This window comes from Amphiprion ocellaris, chromosome 19 (assembly GCF_022539595.1).
Source record: "Amphiprion ocellaris isolate individual 3 ecotype Okinawa chromosome 19, ASM2253959v1, whole genome shotgun sequence".
Taxonomy (NCBI): Eukaryota; Metazoa; Chordata; class Actinopteri; family Pomacentridae; genus Amphiprion; species Amphiprion ocellaris.
This window is the reverse complement of record NC_072784.1, coordinates 7,042,339-7,068,501: the sequence shown is the minus strand read 5'-3', so window position 1 is coordinate 7,068,501 and position 26,163 is coordinate 7,042,339. Positions and strand designations below refer to the sequence as shown.

At 41.1% G+C, this 26,163-nt stretch overlaps 1 protein-coding gene across 1 annotated transcript; it reads left to right on the top strand.

Moving 5' to 3' along the window:
* The first annotated feature begins 389 nt into the window (after positions 1–389).
* srebf2 (sterol regulatory element binding transcription factor 2) lies at positions 390–25,983 on the top strand. Its single transcript, XM_023293082.3, has 20 exons — positions 390–725; positions 8,381–8,766; positions 9,552–9,744; positions 10,580–10,740; positions 10,944–11,096; positions 11,194–11,475; positions 11,591–11,705; positions 11,792–11,943; positions 12,813–13,017; positions 14,014–14,189; positions 14,629–14,878; positions 15,034–15,203; positions 15,294–15,465; positions 15,604–15,721; positions 16,300–16,409; positions 18,770–18,902; positions 19,285–19,456; positions 21,103–21,279; positions 22,067–22,178; positions 23,776–25,983. The coding sequence occupies exons 1-20, from the start codon at positions 635–637 to the stop codon at positions 23,991–23,993; spliced, it is 3,546 nt and encodes a 1,181-aa protein (XP_023148850.2). The 5' UTR covers positions 390–634; the 3' UTR covers positions 23,994–25,983.
* The last annotated feature ends 180 nt before the right edge of the window (positions 25,984–26,163 follow it).

Sequence of the window (26,163 nt, the reverse complement as noted above, 5' to 3'; positions counted from 1 at the left end):
ATGAACCCTTTAGGACAGTAAAAACTGACACTATATTTCATCTGCAGTGAAGGAAAATCCCTATCACAGTGTCAGCAGCATTGCATGAGAGCACTAAAATGCAGCTGATTTGACTGAACATGTCTGCAGCGTTGGACTTCATCTCACTTGCTTCTTGCCACTGTTGTTTCCGAGCTGCTTTATTTGTCTGTTGACTGCTTTTCATGAAGATAGGGGGCGCGGTTTATTCAAATGACACACAAGCTTCTGATGCTTGACGTACTATCAGACCACAGTAAATACGGCCCCGTCATTGGACGACGATGACTGGTCTCATGACAAGAACGGCGAGCTCCGAGCCAATCAGATCCCTCCTCGGGCCACACAGTCTGTTTGTGGATGACGTAATGAGCGTAAAACAAGATGGCGTCGCGTCCAACATAAATCGGTGTGAATGAGTTTAACGGCGTAGACGGCCGCCTCTCCGGAGGCTCTCGTGTTGTTTTACGGTTGTTTTGGTTACAGGAGACGTTTGGCGGTGAGATAAGCGTGTTGTAAGCGTTGCCGGACACCTCAGAGGAGCCCTGCGGCTCTTGTTTCGTTCCTCCTACGAGCGTCCGGTGACAGCCGGGGAGGCGAGCCGCTGACAGGCAGGATGGACAGCGGAGAATACATCTCCTCTATGGACAACATGGACCCGACTTTAGCGGAATTAGGGGACGAATTCACCTTAGGAGACATAGACGGTGAGTAGCAGTGTTGTTGTCGTTGTTGTTCTTTCCTAAGTTTTGGCCTGTTTCCTCTCCTTTATGTGCTGAGTGGAGGAAGCTCTGCATGATTAATGTGAAGCTGCTCAACACAAAGTTTACTTTCCAAAATGTACACCTGATTTTAAAAGGAAGGCAACAGTTCTTACTCTTAAAGGCCCTGTTATGTTAGTGAGATTCAAATGATAAAATGTAAGCCAATTTGGTTATTATTGTAGAATACACAATAGAATAGAAATACTTTATTAATCCTTGAGGGTAAGAGTGCAGTTCCCACCACCAGAAATACAGGTAAATAAGCAAAAATGTGCAGTAAATAAAAATAAGCAATAAGAAAAATAGAAACTGTTCTATGTAAAGAATGTTCAAATGTTAGTGTTTTATGTGTAGGGCAAATAGAGAACTGAATACTATATTCAAGAATGTAGTGTCTGAACCACATACTGTGAGATTGTGTTTTACATGCAAATAATTTGCACATTTGTTCACAGTCTGTACAAATAAAAACAATCTCTTAAAATTATATTGTGAATATTTTGTTTACTTTATAATACCATGGATTTGCAACAAGTGCTTCTTACTTGTCTTGTCGAAATTAATGTTTATTTGACTTCCACTTTATAAAAAGTGTTTTAAATGTCAGTGAGTACTATTAGGCACCAAACATCAAGTCAAATTCCTTCTATGTAAATGCCTGGCATGCTAAAAAAAAAAAGGATTCAGATTATGAATCTGAATTGAAGCTGTGGCTGATGTCTTTATGTGTGAAAGTGTCAGAATCTAGTGGTTCTGCTCCAGAAATAGGGTGAGTCTGTTTTGTATGGAAGCCCAACACAAATGAAAAATGTGGTGTTTACCTAGAAGTGTTCCCAGAAGACACAAAACCACAAAAACAAGGGACAAAATGACAAAAACAAGACACAAAATGAAAAAAATCAGACAAAAAAAAATACAAAAATGAGACACAAACCCTCTAAGATGACTCAAAATGAAGAATATGAGGCACAAAACGACCAAAATCGTTCAGTCCCCACACTTTATTTGCACAGTGGAATACTTTCGACTTAATTTACATTTTTAGTTTTAGGTATTACCAGCTCTCTCTGTCTCTACAAAAAGCTAGGCCCGAGTGTAAAAATAAATGGGTGATGTTATTTGCAGCTGAGGTAGGTATCAGTAAGGTGTCATTTATCAGGAAGCTGAGTAACGCAGACAGTGAAGGGAGACACATGAGTGTAACTTGCTCATCCAGATGACTGTGTTATCATTGTAGGCCAAGAGTTATTAGATAAGCAGTTTAGAAACAATGTATGGCTTTTATATAAAGTTGCTTTTTGTGGATTGAATGAAGGGTAGCTTGTCTCTAACCTCAGCATCTTTTTGAGCAGTAATTAATTGATTAGTTGTCAACTATTAAACTGACTACCAACTATACTGATAGTTAATTGAGTCTTATCTGAGATCGCATCTTCTTAAATGTGAATACTTTGTGGTTTCTCTCCTCCACTATAACAGTAAACAGTTTCTTTTTGGGTTTTCAGTGTTTATCTGGGTTGTGGCAAAAATGATTTGTATGTGGATGTCATCTTGGGCTTTAAGAAACACTGATCAACGCTGAAAATAATTCATATTTGAGGCCTTATTTCCAAGCTTGGTCTGCAGAAATAATTGAGCAATGTTTGTAGGACAACATCTCTATGGATCCAGGCTCAAACCCAGCAAACAAACAGCATCCTTGATCCAGTCTCCCTTTTATCAAAACAAGTTTCAGCCTTTGGCACGCAGTGAAAGGATGGGGCTTTTGGTGTAACACTGGCCAGCGCAGAGTCACCAGATTTCCATTAGGATGGAATTTTACTGAATGCTAAGTTACCAAACCGGATTGATGGACTGGTGCGTGTGTGTCTGTGTGTGTGGGTTTTAGGACATTACTCTTCTTTTTGTCTGCTTGCCACCGTGGATCTTAACAAGACTATGTAACAAACATCACTAGAGATGATGCACTCATACCTTTGACACCTCTCTGAAACTCTACCTGTCTTTGGCCTCAGGTGTTAATTCTCCTCTCAAATGGGGTCTTTAGACAGGATGAGCAGGCAGCTCGCCCCCAGTCATAGTTACGTAATCCCACTTAATCACTGTGTCAAAAGAGGGGACTGTACAGTTTGTGTGAAAGAGAAATGACAACTGAGGTTTGACTGATGAATTCACAGACTAGCTGCAGCACAAACAGTCCACACTTGATTTTTGCTTCACTCAGCCTCCGATTTGCCCACAGCTAATGGATAAACACATTTTTCTATAAAGGAGAGCTTCCAACTGCAGAAAAATCTATATTGTATACAAATTTTTTTTGAGAGATTTGGGGTTTCTGCTTTCATTATGTATATTTAAGGGCATAACATCCTCTTTTATATCATAATTTATTTAAAATCAAAACATATTTGACTGTTTTTCTTCAGACTAGCCACATTAATTTTGTTGAGTGAGTAAAGGCATGTGATGCATTGACCATATATTCATCTCGAACATTCTTTCTCTCTCAATTATTCGCTTAGCAACTGCAGATCTTGTTATATAAGCTATTTTCTTTGCTCTCCGCAGCCGAGGAAACTGTCCCCCTTTGATGGATTTACCCTTTGTGTTCGCTTGTCTGAGGCTTTGGGGGCTCAGAGAGGCTTTGTCCTGCTTGCCACTAATAGTCTTCCCCCTGTGGAGGTGAACAAGCGCACGATCTAGTCTAGTGTGTCAGCGTACAGGAAGTATGCAAGCGTATGTGACGGGCAGGTAAAAGCGCCTGATGAGAAAGGCCAGTTAATGTTTGCATTATGGGTGAAAGATTAATCAATTTCAAACTGCAATTTGAAAGTATGCAAATAACAATAGCTGCAAGTTAGGATATAGGAGGTGTAGCTATTAAATAATGACATAAATGACGGGTTTTTCAGGTTTCATTTATTTTAACTTGTTCCTGCTGCCCATTGATCAATGTATTCTGCATGATCAGGCATGCATGCTATGGTTTGTGCCCAGTCTTGTTGTTTAATAGCATTTTGCTGCACATCTGACTCACATTTTAAACCGTTGTCAATGATTCTGCAAATTCATGCTGACCACTTTTGATGGTTCCTCTTGTCGTAAGGCTCATTCACATGTTTTACATCGATTCCAAACTGAATATTGAATGTTGAACTGAAACTGTTATTGCAATATCTGTAAAATATTTTTCCCATATTTTCAGCCCTAGTGCTGCTTAGTTAAAAATTGCATCTTCTATTACAACTAGCATCTTAGTGCCAACAGAGCATACAACATTTAGACAATACAAGGAAATACTGTCCTTCTCCTGTCATTTGTTTTTTTTGTGACCCTCGATACCTGCAGATAACGACATCTCTATTGTGATAACTTGCTGTATTTCAAGGCTTAATGTGAGTTGATGGGAAGTTGGCTTTCCTTGCTTACACTGAAGATGAACCTTTATTGCTTCATTGATTACACAATGATAAAATATAACAACTGGTAACAGACAGAGCTGACAGGATGTTGGCTTCCTGTGCTGAGAAAATGAGAATTGAAAATTGTTGACATTTTTGTAACTTTTATTTCTGTACAAACTTAGCTTTCGGCTTTATATGTCTGACATTTTGTGTTGCATCTGTTTAAGGTTTACATTCATTATTACTGTAAAATATAATGCCTCCTGCAGATATACCGTGTGGTTTAAACATTTTAAAAGCCAGTTCACAAAAAAGAAAGCATTAACTTCATTGCAATAGTACAGAATGTGAAGCATTTTAATTTCTAAAATAGAATGTAAAGAAGGCAACGATCGTAGACAAATAGATAAAAGATGACTAACGTATGTTGTAACTTGTCCCTCACTGCACTGTGATTTTGAGTAGACGTGTTATCATAATATTGTGTTACCAAATGGCAGTGTTTGTGGCTGACAGCTACTAACCCTCTAATGAATGCATGGCGACTGCAGTCAATCATTGTGATGCCACAAAGTAGTGTCTTGAAAACATTTGACATGCAAACCAAGCAAAGTTTACTGTTAACTTGATGGCTGCTTTCAGTGTTTTAAGATCTTTTTACATTTTCAACATTTTGTTATCTTTCAGACTCATGCTGTAGTGGATTCAATTCATATAGTCACGAATCTAAACACGGGTTTTTGGAATGTTTAATTTATCAATAATGAAACACTGAGGGCTGCACAGTGGCGTAGTGGTTAGCACTTTCGCCTTGCAGCAAGAAGGTCCCTGGTTCGCGTCCCGGCTTTCCCGGGATCTTTCTGCATGGAGTTTGCATGTTCTCCCTATGCATGCGTGGGTTCTCTCCGGGTACTCCGGCTTCCTCCCACAGTCCAAAAATATGCTGAGGTTAATTGATTATTCTAAATTGCCCGTAGGTGTGAATGTGTGAGTGCTTGTTTGTCTATATATGTAGCCCTGCGACAGACTGGCGACCTGTCTAGGGTGTCCCCTGCCTTCACCTGAGTCAGCTGGGATAGACTCCAGCCCCCCCCCGCAACCCTAGTGAGGATTAAGCGGTGTATAGATAATGGATGGATGGATGGATGAAACACTGAAATATTCCATTTATATAAATATTTAGACTCTTTGTTAAGACTCTTGCAGTCAAGCTCTGTTGTATCGTGCTTATTAAGTGGCCCTTTAGATGCTTCTGCTATGCCAAACCGAGTTTATCAGATGTAATTAAGAAAAGCACACACCTGTCTATATGATGGCATATCTCAGAATGAATACCAAGCCATGAAGCCCAGAGAATTGTTTGTAGATTGACGAAAGACATGAGAAAATGTCTATAGTAGCCTCCATTGTTCTCAGATGGAAGGTGTTTGGAAACATCAGCAGTCTGGCCGCCCAACTGAACTGAGTAACTGGGAACCTGACCTGAGCCTTGCTCAGTCTGGTAGCTAGAAACTAAATGGTCACCATGACTAATAGTTCCTTTGTTTAGGTGAGAGAATCTCATAAAAGTACAACCATCAGTGCTGCCCTCCACCGTTATGGAAAAGTGACCAGATGGAAGCCATTCCTCACTAAAAGGCACAAACAAGCCTGCAGGGATTTTACAAAAAGGCGCCTGAATGACTCTTAGCCCACCAGAAACAAAATCTTCTGATCTGTTAAAGCTAAGATGGAACTATTTGGCAACAGTGCGAGTGTGTGGAAGAACCCAGGGAGTGAGCATCAACTCTTTAATATCCTCCCTGTAGTCAAACACGGTGGCGGCAGCATCATGCTGTGTGGACGTTTTTCTGCAGTAGAAACTGACAAAGATGGATGGAGGAAAATATAGAGCAGTCCTAATTGAAGACCTTTTCTGCAGTTTTCACTCTGGGAACCTGGTGGAACTAGAGGCTAACATTACTGATAAAGGTGCTTTAACCTAGTGCTAACAGAAGGGTCTAAACACTTACTAAATGTAAACTAGATATTTCAGTCTTTTATTTTGGAAAAAATTGATGACACACTCCAAAACCCACACTCCAAAAAATGTCTTAAATGCACTCTAAGTGTCTTGATCTGCATAATAACCAGGGGTCTCATCAGTGGTCTAATGTTATTCTGTAGATAAATGTACTCTGCGTTGGATTCTGCTCTTACTTTCCTACAGTAGGACTAAGTTCAAGGCTACAGGCTGGGCTTTACTTCGCTGACCCTGACAGCTCAGGCAATATGCGCTATCAGTGACAGATTAGTCAGGGACGCTTCTACATGACCTCCGTAAATCTGCTGTCAAAAGTCTTGCAGTTCCAAAGGCCTGAAGGATCATGAAGGACATGTTTTGTCCCCACTGATGGACCACAAGGACTTTGGCAGACTGGTTTCCTCTCATAGCTGTGAAGAAAGCAAAGTTGGCAAAATAACTGTGCCTATAAAATTATAAACCTGTTTTTGATTTAAATTTGGCAGCCCTCCCTGTTGAAGTATTTTGCTTAATCGGTGATAAAGTGCTTCTAGCACTTCTGCAATGCCCCCATGCTCCCTGAAACTCTTGTTTTGTAAGCTACTATCTTCGATGACCTAAACGATGTGAAAATGATAACTCTGCAACTTAAATTTAATTTTGGGGAAGAGGAAGGAGTCACAGGGGGCCAAATCTAGAAAGTAGGGTGGATGGAGAGTGGTGATTGTGTTCTCATTTGAGGAACCACGTGGCATTGTGCCATGGTTCAGGTCATTTGCACTGCGTGATTGTTAGAAGGTTTTGGAACTATGGGCTCTTCCACTGTGAAAACAACTTGATCTTCTCTCAGTTGCAGCTGCAGACTCACCTCTTGTCACCAGTGATGATCACCCACATGAAGGTAGACTCATCCTGGATGCTGAGTGATTCAGAAAGTCATGTTTTCTCTCTGCTCCAGTTTGGACAGGCGACTACTAGTGGTCACAAAAATGTGTGTACCGTGACCATTGCGTGTTCCAAACACAACAGTATCAGAACGTTTTGATCACCCTTCATAGGCAGAAAATAATGGTAGTCCTCTCTCCTGCCTCATGGACATCTACTCCACCCGGTGCCTCAGCAGAGCTCAGAACATCATCAAGGACAGTTCACATCCCAGTTCTCAGCTTTTTGATCTGTTGCCCTCTGGGAGGCGTTACAGATGCATTAAAGCGAGGACAAACAGACTAAAAAACAGCTTCTTTCCGAGAGCCATCACCACCCTGAACTCTCATATGTAACAACCCAGCCAACAATATAATGTAAAACGTGCAATATACACCACTGTCTCTGCTGCTGCTGCTGCTCTATACTACCTCAATATTCACTTTAGGTTATGTATACCACCTCATATCCACTCACCCCGTGCAATACAATCATTTCAAAGTGTGCAACACACTTTTTTACAGTGCAATACATATTTTTCTTTCTTTTTCTTGTCTTTTCTTTACAATTCTCATATATTTTTTAAGATTTTTATCGTTTGTGACATTTATATTGTATAGTAGTAAATAGAGACTGTTTGCACTACTTTAAGATTTTTAAGACTTTTATCTTGCACCTTCTGCTATGTTTGCACTGAAAAGGAGAAGCTCTCCAATCTCGCTGTACACTGTATAATGACAATAAAGCACATTCTATTCTATTCTATTCTATTCTATTCTATTCTATTCTATTCTATTGTAGTTGTTATTGAATGCATTTAGGGGGGGCTTTGTATATAGTACACTAGAGCTTAACAATATGATTGCAGTGAATATTTTTCATCGCAGTAGTGGCATTCATCCATCTGTCTGTCCAGACTGTCAGAGCTGCCAGATTTTTTATCAAAGTGCTCTTTTACTTCCCCCACTCTCTTTTGAGGCAATCGGTAAATGTTACCAAACCTTTTTTCAAGGCTATCTGTTTGAAGGCTGCTTTTTACTGATTTATAACCACAACAGTAGCTGTGCCTGTCTAGATGTGCCATTTCAAGGTCAGGCCTTGAAATTCTCCTGGAGTTTCTTGTCTCATCTGCTATCAATAAACTCTGTTCACACATCTTCGCCAGATCTGCAGTGAAGCAACATTACCCCTTCATATGAAGTTATTTAGTCATGTTTAGTCAAATCCAGACTTGTTTCAATGTTCTTTTTGTTTCTTTGTCTTCTCAGAGATGCTGCAGTTTGTCAGCAACCAGGTGGGCGACTTCCCAGACTTGTTTGAGGACCAGATGAACACATCAGGCTCTCTGCAGAGCGCTGGCACCAACTCCACCCCAAAACCGGCCCTTCAAACCCCTCAGACTCATCAGACTCCCCAGACACCCACAGCTGCTGCCTACCAGAGCTCCAGCGTTAGCCTCGCCTCCTCCCAGACGCTGTCCCCCCAGTCTGTGCCCCTCACTCCTCCCCTCACTCCTGTGCAGACGCCCTCACCCACCACCACCTCCTCAGTGCAGCAGCAGGTGACCCGCAGCCCTCCTCTCCTGCAGCCACGGCCTCAGTTGGTCCAACCCATCCAGCCGCAGCCCCAGCAGACGGCCCAGCCCACCATCCAGGTACCAACCATCTGACAGCAGGAGCAAGAACTGTGTTTGACAATGACTCATTCTGTCAGTCTAGCTATTTAGCTGTTGTGCATTCCTCAACTAAAACTGAGGAAAGAGGAGGCAGAGAAGTAGAAGTCTGACTGAGACACACCTGATGATCAGGGTGTAGGTGCAGGCTGGAAATACTGAACCAGTGAGCTAGCCATTCCGTTGATTCAAGCTTCTAACCACTACACAAGAACGATTGACTGTGGTCTTCACATTTAAAAATACACTCCGCTCATAATAGGTGTAGAAAACTTACTTGGATGTGGATGAAATCACTCGGTTTAATCTTGTACAAACCTGACTCTTTTCAAACTATTTTTTCGTCACTGGCGCTGTGATGGAATAGTGCTGCACTCTTGAATATTAGGGTGTTTTCAAGAGGCCTGGTCCCCAAAATGAAATTTAACTGTCCATTGGGGAGAAAATGTGTATTTCTTTTTGCGTTATTCTGTGATTTACACTGAAAAGCCTCTGCTGACCTAAGAAAAAATTTTGTACTGACACACAGTAAAACATAATATCCAGCTCAGCATCCCTACAAACACTTCTGCATGCCTCAGCAAAACTATAGCAAAGCTGTCAAAGTGACAGACGTAGTTCACTGTCTTGATTGAAATACCCTCATCCTAAAGCGGTCAAACGAAAAGACAGAAAAAACGTTTTATGTTGCATTAAACTTAAACAGTCATCTCTGAGGAGACATGAATTCTAAAATAGTACTCTATTCATGTTTTATTGAAATGCAGATGCACACCCAGGGGATTCCCATGCAGACCCAGAGCTTCCCTGTACACACTCTGGTTCAGACCCACAGCCAGACGCCCCTGCCCATCCAGACGCAGGCGGCTCAAACGGTGATGATCGCCTCCAACGGTGGACAGTCACGCTTCATCCAGAACCCCGTCATCTGCCATCAGAGCCCTGCTCCTGGATTCCAAGGTCAGTAAAGAGAAGGACAGGAGGGTTTTTGATTTAAATGTACACAATTTGAGGGAATACATGCGATTTGTATACTACCAGTGGAACACTTGGACACATTCTCATTCATTGGTTTTTATTTATTTGTTTTATTTTTAGGACTGTCAAAATTAGCGCGTTAATGCAGATTAATCCATCATCCTGATTAATCTGATTAAAACATTTAATGCAATTTACCCATCTGCAGTGCAGAATGACTGGAAATCCCTGAAATGTCTCTGGAAATGCATTTCGGGCAGTTTGTCCAAGTAGACTAACCGTTGCACACGTTGGCCGTCTCGGTGGGAAATTTGAAATCTATCTATCTATCTATCTGTCTTCCCTTCTTTCTTGAGTGTGCATGCAAAATGAAACGCGATTAATATAGATTAAAAATGAATGATATTTAATCGTAATAATCGAAATAATCTACAGCAGCCCTGTGATTAATCAGATTAAAATTTTCAATCGTTTCACAGCACTAATTATTTTCTACATTGCAGATAAACACTGAAGATTAACACTTTTTTTGTTTACAACATAATTCCATATGCGTGTTTTTATAGTTTTGATGTCTTCAGTATTAATCTGCAATGCATAAAATAATTCAATAAAAACCACTGAATGAGAAGGTGTTTCCAAACTTTTGACTGGTATTGCACTTATTTGTAAATTTATCATACAGTTCATTACAGTGTTTCTTGATAGTCATTTGTTGATGCAGCAGTATACTCGTTTTAAAAATATATGTTAAGACAGAAGTGTATTTTGACTGTAACTTGTGAATTGTGCATCATTTTGTCCATCATCCCTTCAGTCCTCCAGCCACAGATGCAGAGCATCATGACATCACCACAGCTCCAACCAGTGACCATTCAGCACCAGCGTGTTCTGACCCCAACAGGTCAAACCATCCAGACTCTCTCCACAGCACCCACCACAGTCCACACTGTGCAACAGCAGGTGCAACAAGTACCTGTAAGTAGCCTCAGATTCGTAAGCAGCCAAAATTATTACCAGTAACTGATATCTAGCAATAAAAGTTACCTAATAATGCATAATTTCTTCACATTGATGTAGATGCAGAGGATGAAACGAGCTGATCTGAGTACAAACATGCTTTGTTGTTTTAAGGAAGCTAGAAAAGTCTTAGATGAATCATTTGGATGACTTTTCCTCAGGTTCTGGTCCAGCAGCCTCAGATTCTGAAGACAGACTCGTTGGTTCTCACAACGCTCAAACCAGATGGAACACAGGTGCTGTCTACCATGCAGAGCCCCACCGGGATCACCACGCTGACCACGCCCATCCAGAACACAGCTCTACAAGTCCCGGTATGCATCATGGATTAAAGGTTTTATGTTACTATTTGATATGTTAAAAGGCAACCACACTGTTAATATTCACCCTAAATCGATCGTCTGTCTGTAGACGCTGATGAGCAGCAACATCCTCACCACCGTCCCTGTTGTAATGGGAGGAGGAGACAAGCTGCCGATCAAACAGCTCCAGCCAGGCTCTTCTCACTGTCCAAACGGAGTCAGACCAGGCATGGAGCAGAGCCAGGTGACAGCAGGAGTAGTCGGACCAGGAGGTGTAGTGAAGGAGGGCGAGAGGAGGACGACCCACAACATCATTGAGAAGCGATATCGGTCCTCCATCAATGACAAGATTATGGAGCTCAGAGATCTGGTCATGGGAAGTGACGCAAAGGTAAACGATTTTAATACTGGAAAAGAAAAACTTTTACACTGAATAATGTGAATTCATTAATGACTGTGACAGTAATAGGATCCTCACACATCGTCCTTTATGTGTTTCTTCTCAGATGCATAAGTCAGGAGTGTTGAGGAAGGCCATCGACCACATAAAGTACCTGCAACAGGTCAACCACAAACTACGACAGGAGAACCTGGCACTGAAGATGGCCAACCAGAAGAACAGTAAGTGCTCCACAGTCGTTAAACTTCTATGCAGATCAGAATTCATCACAACTTGAGATTACAACTAGAGTTTCTCTCCATCCCAGAGCAAGTGGCAATATCTGAAGATGTAGAGCTCAAACAGGAGGTAGTGATGATGTCGCCTCCAGCCTCAGATTCCGGTTCTGGTTCCCCTCACCAGTTCTCTCCTTACTGCGTCGACTCGGAGCCCGGCAGCCCCTTACTGGACCATGACCAGGTAACACTCATAAAGATGCATCAGCTTTATTCTGCTCTCTTAAAGCCAGCTCTTTTGGTCATATTTTGCAGCTCAGATTGAGCAGAGTTACAGGTCTTAAATGACATGGGTCTGTTTTATCTCCATCCTTCTGTGGAATTAAAGATATTGAGGCTTCATTACATGTTGCTGGCATATGACTGCTATCAGGAGTTTCCTGGTGAACTTTTTTGCAGAACTGGAGCACAAATATCTCATATTTTTTTATAATATTCCACAGAAAATCCATCATACACTGGTGATTTCCTACTTTTCATTAGTGAGACAGCTGTCCTTATTTCATCCTCAGTTATAAGTGACAATGACTTCTCTATGTGATTAGGATGTAGCTTTGGTTTATCGATGTAAGAAAAGACCAGTTCCTGCTCCCTCTGGGTATTAATGCAAGGTGCAATTGATGTATGACTTTATACAGTATTATTGAAATATCTCTCTTAAATAGCAGTTGAGGTCATCAATCTCTTCAATGAAAATTTAGTTTGAGAATTCTTCTCTTGCACTTGTCTGGCTAATATTTTCCCAGGCCTTTCCCAGCCTACACAAGAGTTAGTTTATATTATACACGTGGAATTATGGACTTTTTTTTATTATAGCTGTCATGCAACTGAAACTTATGCCTACAAAGTGCCTGATATCACAGTTGAGAAAAATGTTCAGATACTTTAGTTACATTTAATTCAATTTCCCTCTCTAGTTCTTTAATCTTTTCTGTTGTCTCACTGTATATAGAGTTTGACTTCAGTTTAATGAATAGCATGTCTGCATATTACAGTTCTACAATCCTACATCCTATTAATTATTGTGAACCTGTATTTCTTGTTGTCTCTTAGATGAAGATTGAACCGGACTCTCCCTCCTCCGTTGGAGTGATGGATCGTTCTCGACTGCTCCTCTGTGCTCTGACGTTCTTCTGCCTGTCCCTAAACCCTCTGCCTTCTTTGTTGGGCTCGGAGGCCTCAGGAAGCCCCAGCCTGTCTACAGGCCATGGCCCAGCTAGAACACTTTTCTGGTTCCCAAGTCACACACAGGACTTTGGTGAGTTCCTGCTCCAAGTTCAAAAGAATATCTAAAACACAGGTTGTCCAGTCTGTCATGTATTTGTCGTAATTTGGTTGTGGAGTACGGAGGGTCCTCAGTTTACGACGTCATTGGCCTACGGCATTTTGTTGTTACATTGGAACTGGTTATGTGGAACTAGCTGACGAGCGGAGTGGACGAATACATCGTCACATGGCACTATAAGACAGCTTTGTTTACATTCTCCGATTGTACGCCACCTTCGATTGCACTACATTCGCTGACTTTTTTTCCCTTCATTATGGCTCCCAAGCATCAATCAGACTCTTCTGATGGCAGTGCTTTGAAGAAAAGGAAAGTCATCTCCATGGAAGTGAAATTAGATATAATAAAACGCTCGGAACAGAGCGAAACACCGACGAACATCGGTCAAGTTGTAAAAAGAGTGCAACATATTGTAGAGACTCTCTGTGATGAATGAGTGAGACTTTATCTGGTTCTCTGGTGGTTTATTGAACCTTCACATAGGATACTGTGGGCTGTAGCCAACGCCAAAATAACTACAAAAACCCCGTAACTATAGCTCCAAAATTTGGCACGGCACGGACCAACACACACACACACACACACACTACTGCTGACTCTCAGCCAATCAGACATGGCATTAGCTAACTAAACATGGCACGTACACTGACATTGGGTTAATCTGGAACTGAACAATAAACATTGAAACATCAACAACAATATCAGTCCGTTACAATATTCTGTTATCTTCTTGTAAAATGACTCATACATGCATGAAAATCATTAGTATTCATGACTTTTCCGAAGAACTGCTCATAACGTGATGCACATAGCGCCTTTTTTTTAATATTTTCACTACAGTTACAGCTTACGGCAAAAATGGATTTGCGTAGATCGGTAGGAACGGGACTCCAACGTAAGTCGAGGACCCCCTGTATTCTGAAATGCACAATGACTTTATCTCATGTTTCATTTCTTCTCATCCTACAGCATCTTGGCTGCGGTGTCTGTTGCCGTGGGTGATGGTGTGGGTGCTGAGTGGGGTGGGAGCAGTGTGGGGCTGTGTCAGGGTGCTGTACCTGTGGGAGCCCGTCACTCCCCTCCACTCACCAAAATCCGTGTCCTTCTGGAGGCACCGAAAACAAGCAGATCTGCATCTCAACAGGGTGAGTAACGACCTGGGATCAGGAGGACTGGCTTTCTAAGACATCTTAAACAAACCAAGAACACTGCTTGTGATGCTCGTTTATTAGGGAAGCTTCTGAGAAAAGAATGAGGTAGCGTTTCCAAATATAGAAAGAAATTATCACACTTGACGCATTTCATGTGATGTGAATTTTGGATGCGCTCATTCTTTTCTCCAATTTGGGACGGGCTTGGAGATTTAGATTAGATTTTTTTTTCCACCCGTTGAAGAGCACTTCACACAGCTTTGCTTTGATTCTCACCGTTTTGATGTCTCAGTTTAGCCCGCCTGTTCCCTGCCTGGTTTTATTTTTAGCGTTTGCTCAAATCATTTTCATATCTAAGTCGTGACCTTACACAACTTCTCTCTTGTGTCGGTCTGTGCTGAACGCTGAACAGTTCTCTACTTCCCTCCTGCAGGGAGATTACACGGCAGCAATGGCCAGCTTAGAAACTTGCCTGTCTGTCTTGACAAGAGCTCTTCCCTCAACCACTCTGGATTTGGTCTGCTCGCTCTCTTGGAATTTGATTCGCTACTGCCTGCATCGTCCGACTCCCCTGGGCTGGCTGGTTCACCAAGTCGGAGGAAAGCACGAGGGCGAGGAGGCGAGGACGAGCGCAAAGGATGCTGCGCTGGTTTACCACCGGCTGAGCCAATTGCAACTGACAGGTGAGCGTTGAGGATAAAAATGGACTGATGTTGTATACTAAGTGACTGTACAATGATATTCCATTAATAGCAACAGGTCAGTTTTCTATCTTGCGTACACTTTGACATGCCAGGAAGGTTTGAGCATAGTGATACAATATCTGTTCTCTCTGTAGGAAAACTGCCTCAGCGGAGCAGCCTGTGGGCGTTGTCTCTGTCTCTGAGTGCCGTCAACCTCAGCGAGAGCGCCCAAGGGAAGATGGCCCCCGCACAGCTTGCCCAGATTTATGTCACCGCGGCAACGGCCCTGCGCACTGTGCTGGGTCACCATCTCTCCTGTCTGCCTGTACGTCTCTCGCTTTAGTCCCATCATCACTTTTTTCTCATACTTTTAAATCCAAACTCCATCATGAGTATCTTTTCTTCTGTCTCCCAGGCTTACCTGTTGGGTTGTGCGGAGAGTGTAGCCAACCAATCAGAGACCAAGCCGATCCCCGACTGCCTGCGCTGGCTCTTCACTCCACTGGGCAGGCAGTTCTTCCTGAGCTGCGATTGGTCGGTGAAGTCGGAGAGCAGCGATGGAGTGTACACCTCTCAGAGAGAACCAGGTAAGCTGTGAATATACGCTAAAGTTTTAATTAAACCAGTTGTTTACTCGGTTTAAAGGGAACAATAAAAGACTTTGTCATTCAAAAATATACCGTGTGTGCTTTGATTTATCCGTTTTCCTCTTGATCTTCTCTTAGCTGACCCCATTGCCCAGCTCCATCGCTGCTTCTGCAGGAAACTTTTGGAGAGAGCCGTTCACACCCTCATCCAGCCGCAGAGCGATTCCGATGCAGACAAATGCAAGAATGAGTCCGGGTAATGCTGGGACAGCATCAACGTTACGCTACCAAGAAGCTCAAGCTCTTAACTGTCCGACTGGTCAAACTGTTGGTTTGAATTAACGATTTGCTTTACATCTGTAAACTAGACCTAAACGATTTCGGGCAATAATGTCATTTTATTTTTTCTGACAGATATTGTAATCTGATTTACCTTTTATTAAAAGTCAAGCTGCAGTTTAGCATTCACAGTGTAATACATTTAAAATGTAACTGAGCATTAATACATCAAATGCATGGCGGGAGGTTGGCATGAATTATTGAAACAACTGACAGAACAGTTTAAACCAATAGTCAAATTTGCTGCAAAATGTATGTGTGGCCATTAAATATTGAGACTAATGTCAGTGGATCAATAGACAGCATAAACAGCCCGTGAACATTTGAATCTGCTCAAACATTAGATTACAGCATTAGTCTCATTATTTAACAGCCACACCTTGTATATTCTAAATTGCTGCCGTTGTAATTAGCTGATTGACTTGACTTGAAATCATTTGATTGTTCAGCCGTGCTATCGTTTCTTATTTAGTTTTCTTGCTGTTACCATTTCAGGGAGTTTTCCAGCGCCCTGGAGTTCCTTCAGTTGTTGAACAGCTGCACAGAGGACTCTCCTTCCCCTCCTCCTCCTTTCTCGACTCCACCCAATCACACCACCATTCCAGGTATGAACAGGATGAAGAGCAACAACCCTGCCCGTTTACAAAAAAAAAAAAAAAAAAAAGCATGAATCACAACCGGCTCTGTTCACTCCTGGAATTTACATGCATTTTCACAAGTACACACAAGTGGACTTCTCTAAGTACATCAGTTCACACCTGGTATTTGCATGCATTTCCACATGATTACACTTTAATTCCCCACTTTATATGCTAATAAACACACATCATTTTTCATTTAGCAGCTGCTGCAGGTTCTCCTCAGCACAGACTAACGCACAAATGCACACACACGTGATGAAAGCTTGAAGCACAGACTTTATTACTGCCATAAACCACACATAGAACTTAAATGGTTTCTGCCAGAGTGCACTCAGTTTCTCGCTGCAAAAAAACCAAAACATACTCTCCCAGCAGAGGCTACATATTGTTGGCGCCCTGTAACTTGTGGTGTGGTTTGTCTCAGAATGACAGCTCCAGGGAGAGACAGATGAGGCAATGAATTACACGTGTGCCGTCAGCTTGACCTGGTACTGGTCCCTAAACCACCCTCATCCCCGACTGCTGAGCAGAACCACACCCCAGAAAGACTAAATCCAGTGTTGTTCTCACTTGTAGGCGGCAGCAATGCACGTTCTGTGCCTAATAGAGTTACCAGGAAATACAAGAACAAGAAGAAATCAAAGCGGTACACACCAGGAGTCTTCCTTGAAGTGTTCCAGGCAAACAAAATCACCCAGGCTGTTTTGCGCACTCAAAACTCATCTCTATAGACAGACAGAAGTTTCATATTAAATTATTTGAGAATGAAAAGGAGTACATTCTTCAGCTTACACAGGTGATGTCAGTTAAGTAGGTGGTCCAAGAGTATAGCTGGTACATTCACATCCACATTCACCTATACCAGGGGTGTCAAACTCATTTTAGTTCAGGGGCCACGTTCAGCCCAACTTCATCTCCATTGGGCCAGATCAGTAAAATCACAGCAAACAACCTATAAATAACCACAACTCCACATTGCTCCTTTGTTTTAGTGCAAAATGTTCACATTTAAGCAATTATCTTTTTACAAAACATGATGAACAACCTGAAATTTGTTAAGACAAACAAATTCAGTTTCAACAACATTATGCCTCAGTTTGTCATTTACACATTACAACTTCCACATCCCAGAGTGTCTACAAACGAACAAAACATATAGTCACAGGTATCTCAAACTGACCGATATAGCATTTTACTTTATGATCTAAACAACAAAAGTCAGACAAAAAACAACAGACAAGACAAAATACAAAAATGAGACACAAAATGACAAAAGCAAGAAACAAAATGACCAAAACGAGAAACAAAATGACAAAAAACTTAAGACAAACAAGACAAAAAATTACACAAATGACACATGCGAGACAAAAATTGACAAATGACAAAAACAAGATAAAACACTACAAAAATGAGACAAAATAACAAGAACAAAACACAAAACGACAAAAGCGAGAAACAAAATGAAACAAAGGACACGAAACAAAAAAAAGAGACAAAAAAAATTGACAAAAGTTACAAAGCGACAAAAACATGGACAAACGACACAAAAAGTACACAAAACAACATAAACAAGACAAAAAATGACAAAAGCAAGAAACAAAATGACGAAAAATTGACAGCACAAGCAACACCAAAAAACACAAAACGACAAAAACAATGTTCAAAACAATGAATAAAGCGAAACAAAATAACAAAAATAAAACAAAAAAACACAAGACAAAAAGGAAACACAAAACGGTAAACAAAACATCAAAAAGATGAGACAAACGACAGAAATCAGACAAAGAAAGACAAAAAAAACTACAAAAACGACAAAATATTTCAAAAATGAGATACAAAATGACAAAAGAACAATCTAGTATTTCACTTTATGATCAATGCAACATGTCATGGTGTAGAAATCATTTTAAATGTATAGTTTTACAAATTTACAATCTGCAGTTAATGTCTTTTCTGCACGTTTGACACCTCTGACCTATACACTGCTGAAAGAATGCAGCTATAAGCAGTGAAGAGCACCTCTGAATATGTTCTGACTGTTAGGATCCCAGTGCCTCCTCAACACATCTCAGGTGATCAGATCACCATGACGTGTGTTAGTGCCAGCTGTGAACAGAGACACTGTCTCCTCAGTTAGGATTAACCAGCTGAGCTATCGGAATCATTACAGTCCAACTAAAGGGATTTGCTTTGCTCCAGCGGTACACTGATACCTGATAGCTCTTGGGATTAACTTGTTTTGTTGGAAAATCACCAATTACACTTGCAGACTTACAGTTTTCTACATTATCTCCCTCCTTTTTTCTTTTTTTTTTTGCTGCCAGTGGGAGACCCAGTGAGTCGTTGGTGGGCTTTGGTCCTGAAGGCCGCTGTTCATTGGCTGCAGGGCGATGATGCCGCGGTGAGGTCGCTTCTGGCAGAGGCAGAGCGAATGCCGAGAGCTCTGCACATTCTTGAGTGAGTGAAATGAACCCTCTCACAATGCATGTTTCTGCAAGTGATTAACACAATGAAAAAGAAAGAAAATCTTGATAAGGTATGGTTCTTGTTGTCTTGAACAATGACGGTTAAGCTGATTCAGTTAAGGTGTAATAGCTGCTTTATTGAACAGTCTTTGGAAAACTGTTGCACAAGGTAATCTGTTTTGCAGTGTGAACTTTAACAGGTGGGAATCACACACCTTCACATGAATCTGCAGTTACTGTGTGAGAGTTATTTCACCACAGAAAACAAAGTGAAGATCATTCATTCTCGGTTTCAATTCAAAGTTCTAAAATAAGTTGAGGAAAAGTTTCAAAATGTCACTGTTCCATTCCCACTGTCCCTCTCTCTGTTTCAGTCACCCTCTGCCCAAGGCTGTGCTGCTTCTCTGCAAGGTGGTCCAGATGAGTCTGTCCCCTCTGAAAGGAGAGGGGGCAGTAAGCTGTCTTTCCCACTGTGACAGAGCCAGCAGCTACCTTCGCTCCAGCATCTCAGTGCCACTCGCACAGTCTGGGAACTGGCTGAACAAGGTAGAGGACAAAGAGTTTATTTACAACTCTCCAAAGACAGGCACTACTCTGCTTGGGAGCTGCTATAATGTCTGGTTACATCAGGAATGTCAAACTCATTTTAGTTCAGGGGCCATATTCAGCCCAGTTTGATCTTCAGTGGGTCGGACCAGTAAAATCACAGCATAACAACCTATAAATAACCACAACTCCAAATTTTTACTTTGTTTTAGTGCAAAAAAAAGTAAATTCTGAAAATATTCCCATTTAATGAATTATCTTTTTATTAAACATTATGAACAAACTGAAATTTCTTCAGAAAAATAAGTGCAATTTCAGCAATATTATGGCTCAGTTCATCATTTACACATTACAACTTCCAGATCACAGAGTGTCTACAAAGGAACAAAATATTCAGTCCCATGTATCTGGAACTGAATGATACAGTATTTTACTTAATGATCAAAACAACCAAAGTCTGACAAAAAAAAGACAAAAAACAAGACAAAAAATGAGTCAAATGACATGGAACAAAACAAAAAAGAGACAAAATATTGGACAAAAAAGTTACAAAGTGACAAAAAATGGACAACCATGAAAAATGAGACAAAAAAATTACACAAAATGACAAAAATTAATAAAACAAAACACAAAATAACAAAAAACAAGCGAGACAAAAAGGAAACAAAACGATTAAAAACATGAGACAAAGGAGACAAAAATGAGACACAAAATGACAAAAGAAACAAAATGACAACAATGAGACACAAAATGACAAAAGAAACAAAATGACAAAAATGAGACACAAAATGACAAGAACAATAAGCAATCTAATATTTTCATTTATGATCAAAACAACTTTATGGTTTAGAAATTATTTTAAATTTCTAGTTTTACAAATTTACAATTTCCAGTTAGTGTCTTTTCTGTTGTTTTACACTTTACCAAGTCTTCCAGTGGGCCGGATTGGCCCACCAAGCCAGGGGTGTCAAATATGCGGCCCGCGGGCCGCATATTTGACACCCCTGGCTTAGAGGGTTTGTTAGGGCATCAGCTGTCTCAGACATACATTATATACAAACATAAAAGTGCGTGTTCTGTTTCAAATTCCCCTGACTCACTGAAGTTGCTGAACTCTGTGTAGATACATTCACACACACTGCATGCTCAGTCAGGGGAGGACAGGCTGACGTGGGGCTGTGTGTGTGTGTGTGTGTGTGTGTGTGTGCGTGCGTGCGTGTGTGTGTGTGTGTGCGTGCGTGTGTGTGTGCGTGCGTGCACAGTGTGGGTGGCAGGAGGTGGCTGTGGTGCATTGTAGTTGCATTGCATGATCCTGAAGTCCAGTGCAATGTGTCTGCAGTGCAGTACAGAGGCCTCCCCGATCTGCACGCACCCGCTACACACCCCGACACCTAACATTCAACAGCACTGAGTATCACTGCAAGTTTTACGTTTGCTTTCTGGCATGCGCATTGGGTAAGGTGCAATTGTAATCGTGGTGGTTAGTTGGAGGTGATGGGTTGTGATTGTCAAATCTGAATCATACCTCTGCTGCCAAACGCATGAAAAAAGCTTCTACATGCTTAAAAGCATACATCACCTGCAATGTCAAGTTAATCCTCCTTGATATTTATGCATACCCAACAGCTCTGTTTTTATCTTCCAAGGGGGTTGAGCTGCTGGTCTGTGATCTTCTCCTAACCTTGAGGACCAGTTTATGGCAACGGGGAGGCAGCACTAATGGAGAACCTGGACCAGCTCCTGGATCCCAGTTGGCTGGTTTCCAGAGGGACCTCAGTGCACTCAGAAAGCTCACACAGTGCTACAGACAGGCACAACACAAGGTACAGATCCATCCATCCATCCATCCATCCATCCATCCATCCATCCATCCATCCATCCATCCATCCATCCATCCATCCATCCATCCATCCAGTGTTATTTAGAGCCAAAAACTAAACTCTATTATACTTTTTCCTGAATTTTCAGAATGTAATTTTTTTCCACACTTTTTGTTTTTGAGAAAGTCTTACCTGAGAAGCCTCATTTAGGGTTCAATACCTCCAAAAATAGAATTCTATTGCCATGAAATTTGGTGAGGATGCAGAAAAGACAGGTTTCCATCACAATAATTTCTCATTAAACAGTTAACATTAACCTCTCTTTTTTCAAATACTTAGATTTTATTAGTATTTTTGGCAAGAAAAACACAAAATCATAAGAATACGACAAAAAACACGAGCGAGACAAAAAAGAAACACAAAATGACAAAAACTCAAGACAAATGACAAAATTCAGACAAAAAAAAACAAATATTACAAAAATGAGACACAAAATGACAAAAGAACAGTGCAGAATCAGGTATTTTACTTTATGATCAAAACAACTTGTCATGGTCCAGAAATTATTTTAAATTTATACTTTAACAAATTTACAAATTGCAGTTGATGTCTTCTCTGTAATTTCTGCACTTTACAAATTCATCTCGTGGGCCAGACTGGACCCTCTGGCGGGCCACTTGTAGCCCGCGGGCCGCATGTTTGACATCACTGCTATATATCGTTCAGCTACTCAGTGTATTAAATACTCCGTGATGACAGTGATTGAGGTTCTTGTGTGTTTTTCCCCCAGGTGTTCCTTCATGAGACCACAGTGAGGCTGATGGCTGGAGCCAGTCCCACAAGGACACACCAGCTGCTGGAGCACAACCTCCGACGCCGGACACACAGCTCCTACACAACCGGTAGGCAAGACTCCAACTCACTGACAGAATCTGCATCACTACAGACTCACAGCTGCACACAACAACTCAGAGTGTATCTTCAACTTTAGTAGCTGGTTAAAATCAGATTCTGCATGTTCTTAGCTCCCAACGACAAAATTAAAATACTACAGCAACGCATGTCTAAGCAGTCCCTGCAGGATTTCACTGGCTTTTGATGCTTGCTGCCTAAAATGCCTGAATTTGCTGCAGCTTTTCTAAAAAAAATGTGATGTTTTAAGCATATTTGTTGTGATGAAATTGCAGGACACAGTGACAGTTGCTAAAAAGTTGCATTTTTTTTCAGCTTTTAGAACATGTTTCAACATTTTAATTGACAGTATTTATTCCTAAACTAATTCTTTAACACATTTTACAAAAGCTGGCACACCACGGTGGGGAATTAGCAGCAGCCAGATACTGGTTTAACATGAAGTGTTTGGTAGATTTAAGGCACAAAATGATAATTTACATATTGAATGAATCATATTTGGACGAATCTGTCAGTGGCTTAAAAAGTTAATTTCACATCCTGGCACACACGTGTTCACACACATGCTCACGGTTTCAATTAATTAATCTAACTTACCTTCATTCTTTCAGTGCTGCAACAGATCTGGATGCAACAGTTTCTGTCATGGTGATTTGTCTGCTCTGTGGTCTGCTAGTTTCAGCCATTCTCCATCAATCGATGATTTTTGTTTCTATTCCACCACAATATTGCACGGCTGCAAAACAGTTTACCTCCGCTTTTGTGAAGAACATCAGAGAGTTGTTTTTCACGGTCTTTAGCAGTAATTTTTGTTGGTAAATGAGAGACATTAGAATGGGACATGTCTGGATCTTCAAACCATAAACAAGAAAGTGAATTTGGTGACGTACCTGCATTACGTTTGCGCTGGGGACTGCTATGATTGGTGGAACTCACGGGAGGCTGGCCAAAGTTGCAGAAGAGTTGCAGTGATTGGACGAAATTGAAAGGTTGCGCAGAATTTACGTAGATTGGTTGAATTTGCATGAATTGTTGCGATTGCAAATTCCTGGAGGGACTGTGTAAGTACACACACACTAAGGCAATCAATCAAGTGCCATGCCATTCAGTGCAGGTGATCATTTCTCTCCATCTAATCTGATCTTTTGCTCTCTAAATTGTGACTGTTGCCCGTTCCATGTGTAGCCATGATGTCAGTCGGTCTATCATTTTCATTCTCTGTCTGCCTCATCCTCTCTTCCCATTCATTTTTCCAGTTGTAATGATATATTCCAGGATCTCCTTCCTTAAGATGTGTCCAAAAAATGTTGCTTGCCATTTCCTAATTTTGTTCAGCAGCATATAATTTGTGTTTAATATTTTTAAAACCTCTTCATTGGTTATTCTATCAGATATACGCAGCATGTGTCTGTAGAACCACATCTCTGCTGCAGTGATTTTGTTTGACATTTTATTATTTATGTTCCAAGATTCACATCCGTACATCAGAACTGGTAGGATGTAACAGCTGAGAGTCCTCATACGGATGCTAATCACACACTCAGGCAGGAGTCACTAATCTGCTTCTTTTCGTCCTCTCCCTGTCAGATGGAGAGTGTGTTCTAGGTGAGAGGGAGAGGGCTCACGCCATCCTGCTCGCCTGCCGCCACCTGCCCATGCCTCTGCTGACCCCGCCTGGACACCGAGCTCGTCTGCTGGCTGAGGCCAAGCGAACCCTGGAGCGGGTGGGAGACCGTCGATCCTTGCAGGACTGTCAGCAGATCCTACTGCGCCTCAGCGGAGGCACCACCATCGCTGCTTCCTGAACACAACACACAATGATCTGTGCAGTTTGCTCTCACACACAGAGAGATATTAATGAGGCTACTCATCCACCAACATGTAATTTTACCATTGACAGCTCTTCACACTGATCAAAGGATGGAAATATAAAGACTTTGCTTCGAAGTCCTGCGTATACAAGTTCACACACTGCTCAAAGCTACATATTTGCTCCTTTAATACTTACTTGCGTTTTTGCGGCACAATCACCCCACCTTGTGGTCGTCAGTGGTACTCTGCTGCCTCATTTCCAACAAAACTACACAACCAGGAAAATCAGGTTAAACAGGCCCGAAGGGAAAAGGGACCATTACTCTTAATAGCTGTTTAAATTAATGCAACGGAGCAGTGCATTGATTAGCTGTAGGATACCGAGCTGTACAATCATTATTGGCACACTGTAACGGTCTCATTTAATTTGCAAGCTTCAATTAAGGGCTTTGCAGTATTCAAGAGTAGGATGCCGCTTGCTTTTAACCATACAGTGCTGAGTAGTGTCTCCTCTTATCTACCTCAAATACTGTACAATGCCAGCGTTTTACCGCGGAGCAAAATAGGATACTTGTGCACTGCGTCACCTACCGAGAATTTAAAATAATTGACCAAGTGATGCTTCGATTCAGCATCATTCTAATAAAATCGTGCCGACCTGCTTAACTTTAACTGTACAAGTCAGCAACACAGCAGTTTAGGAATTAGATGAAAAGCAGGGCAAATTGTTTGGGAAATATCTAAATAACAGAGCGAAGCAGGCATGAGCTGATGTGCTTTTAAAAATGTCTGTAGACAAACACAAGATGCATATATAAATGACTTGCGCTTGAACACATAATGTGATTGTATATAGGTTGTACATAAGCAAATAGACAGACGTAGATTAAAGACAAAGTTCTTAATTATTATTTGAGAGAAGGCACCCTGAGAACAATCAGAGCTGTAATGTAATGTTTGGAGAGCGAGGTCAACTTCTCAACCTTGAAGTTTTACACCAAAAACTATGAAATCACCAAACACCTGCTATATAGCCTTGAATGGTGGCTTCAAAAAACAGTACTTGTAGTTGCTTTGAATACATGTTGGCTCATTGTAATGACAGGAAAAGAGCACCAATCTGCTCCTAAAAGTTTTCTGTGGAATATTCCACCTTTCTGCCTGTAAAAGCCACCTTTCAAGCCTGCAGGCAGGTGGGTGTTAGAGAGTCAAAAGATGTTTGCTGGCGTATCACTTTAAGGTCTATCTAGGTAAAAATGGTCTGATAAAAGTGAAGAATGTTATTTCTTGGAAGTGATGTCCAACTATGAGTAAAGCTCTCAAAGCAAAAATGGCCTTGATGTTATGTAAAAAAATAATTTTATCATGTCGTCATGTAGGAAAGACGGAGGACTTTGTGTATCTTTGTGAAATCTTTTTATTGGTAATTGTTGACTCACATGGCACAGCACTTCTTTCATTCCTGTTTCTGTGCTCTGATTATCTTATTTAATGGTTATGTGATATGACTATAAATGCTTTTGGGGGGGGCAGTTGTGTCATTGTTATTGTTTTGTATGGGTCAGAAACAGTCAGAGGGAGAATCTGTCATAGGACAACGTTTTGTATTTTATTGAAGAAGTAAATCCCTCATTTAAACATTTAGCTTGGCATTTTAGGATATACTTTTTTTTTTTTTTTTTTTTAGCACATTGAAATTCGTTGCTGATTTTAAAACACAAGCATACTATTAGAAAGTCCTCGAACTCTGTCTTCCAGGTCAACCCAAATCTAGCAGTACTGAAAATACTTCCATCGGTTTAGATTTCCTGGTTGGTAAAAGTCCACAGAGGAGAAAGCAGTGCTTAGACGGCAAGCTGCAGGTTTTGCTAGCATTATAATTGTTACTTTTATTTTTGTCTTTTCCTTTTTGTTTGACGTGTTTCGTTGTCTCAATTTCTGTGTTCATTTGGATGTTTTCTAATAAAACAATACATGACAGTGTTTGGTTTATGTGATCTTTGTGTAGTAAATGGTTGAAGGTGTGTAATATAGGAAATACAGTGCAGGCAAAGAGACTGAAAGAAGATGGATTATTACATTTCACATCGAGAGGTGACATTCCTGGATACACGATGAGTGAGAGAAAACAGGTGTGACAGGAGTTAGGATGCACAGTTTACA

Bases quoted from the DNA above. Each gene is read 5' to 3' on its own strand.
- srebf2 (XM_023293082.3), top strand. From the start codon at position 635: ATGGACAGCGGAGAATACATCTCCTCTATGGACAACATGGACCCGACT. The intron at 13,018-14,013 runs GTGAGTTCCTGC...CTCATCCTACAG, and splicing joins AAGTCACACACAGGACTTTG to CATCTTGGCTGCGGTGTCTG. The intron at 19,457-21,102 runs GTAGAGGACAAA...TTATCTTCCAAG, and splicing joins CTGGGAACTGGCTGAACAAG to GGGGTTGAGCTGCTGGTCTG.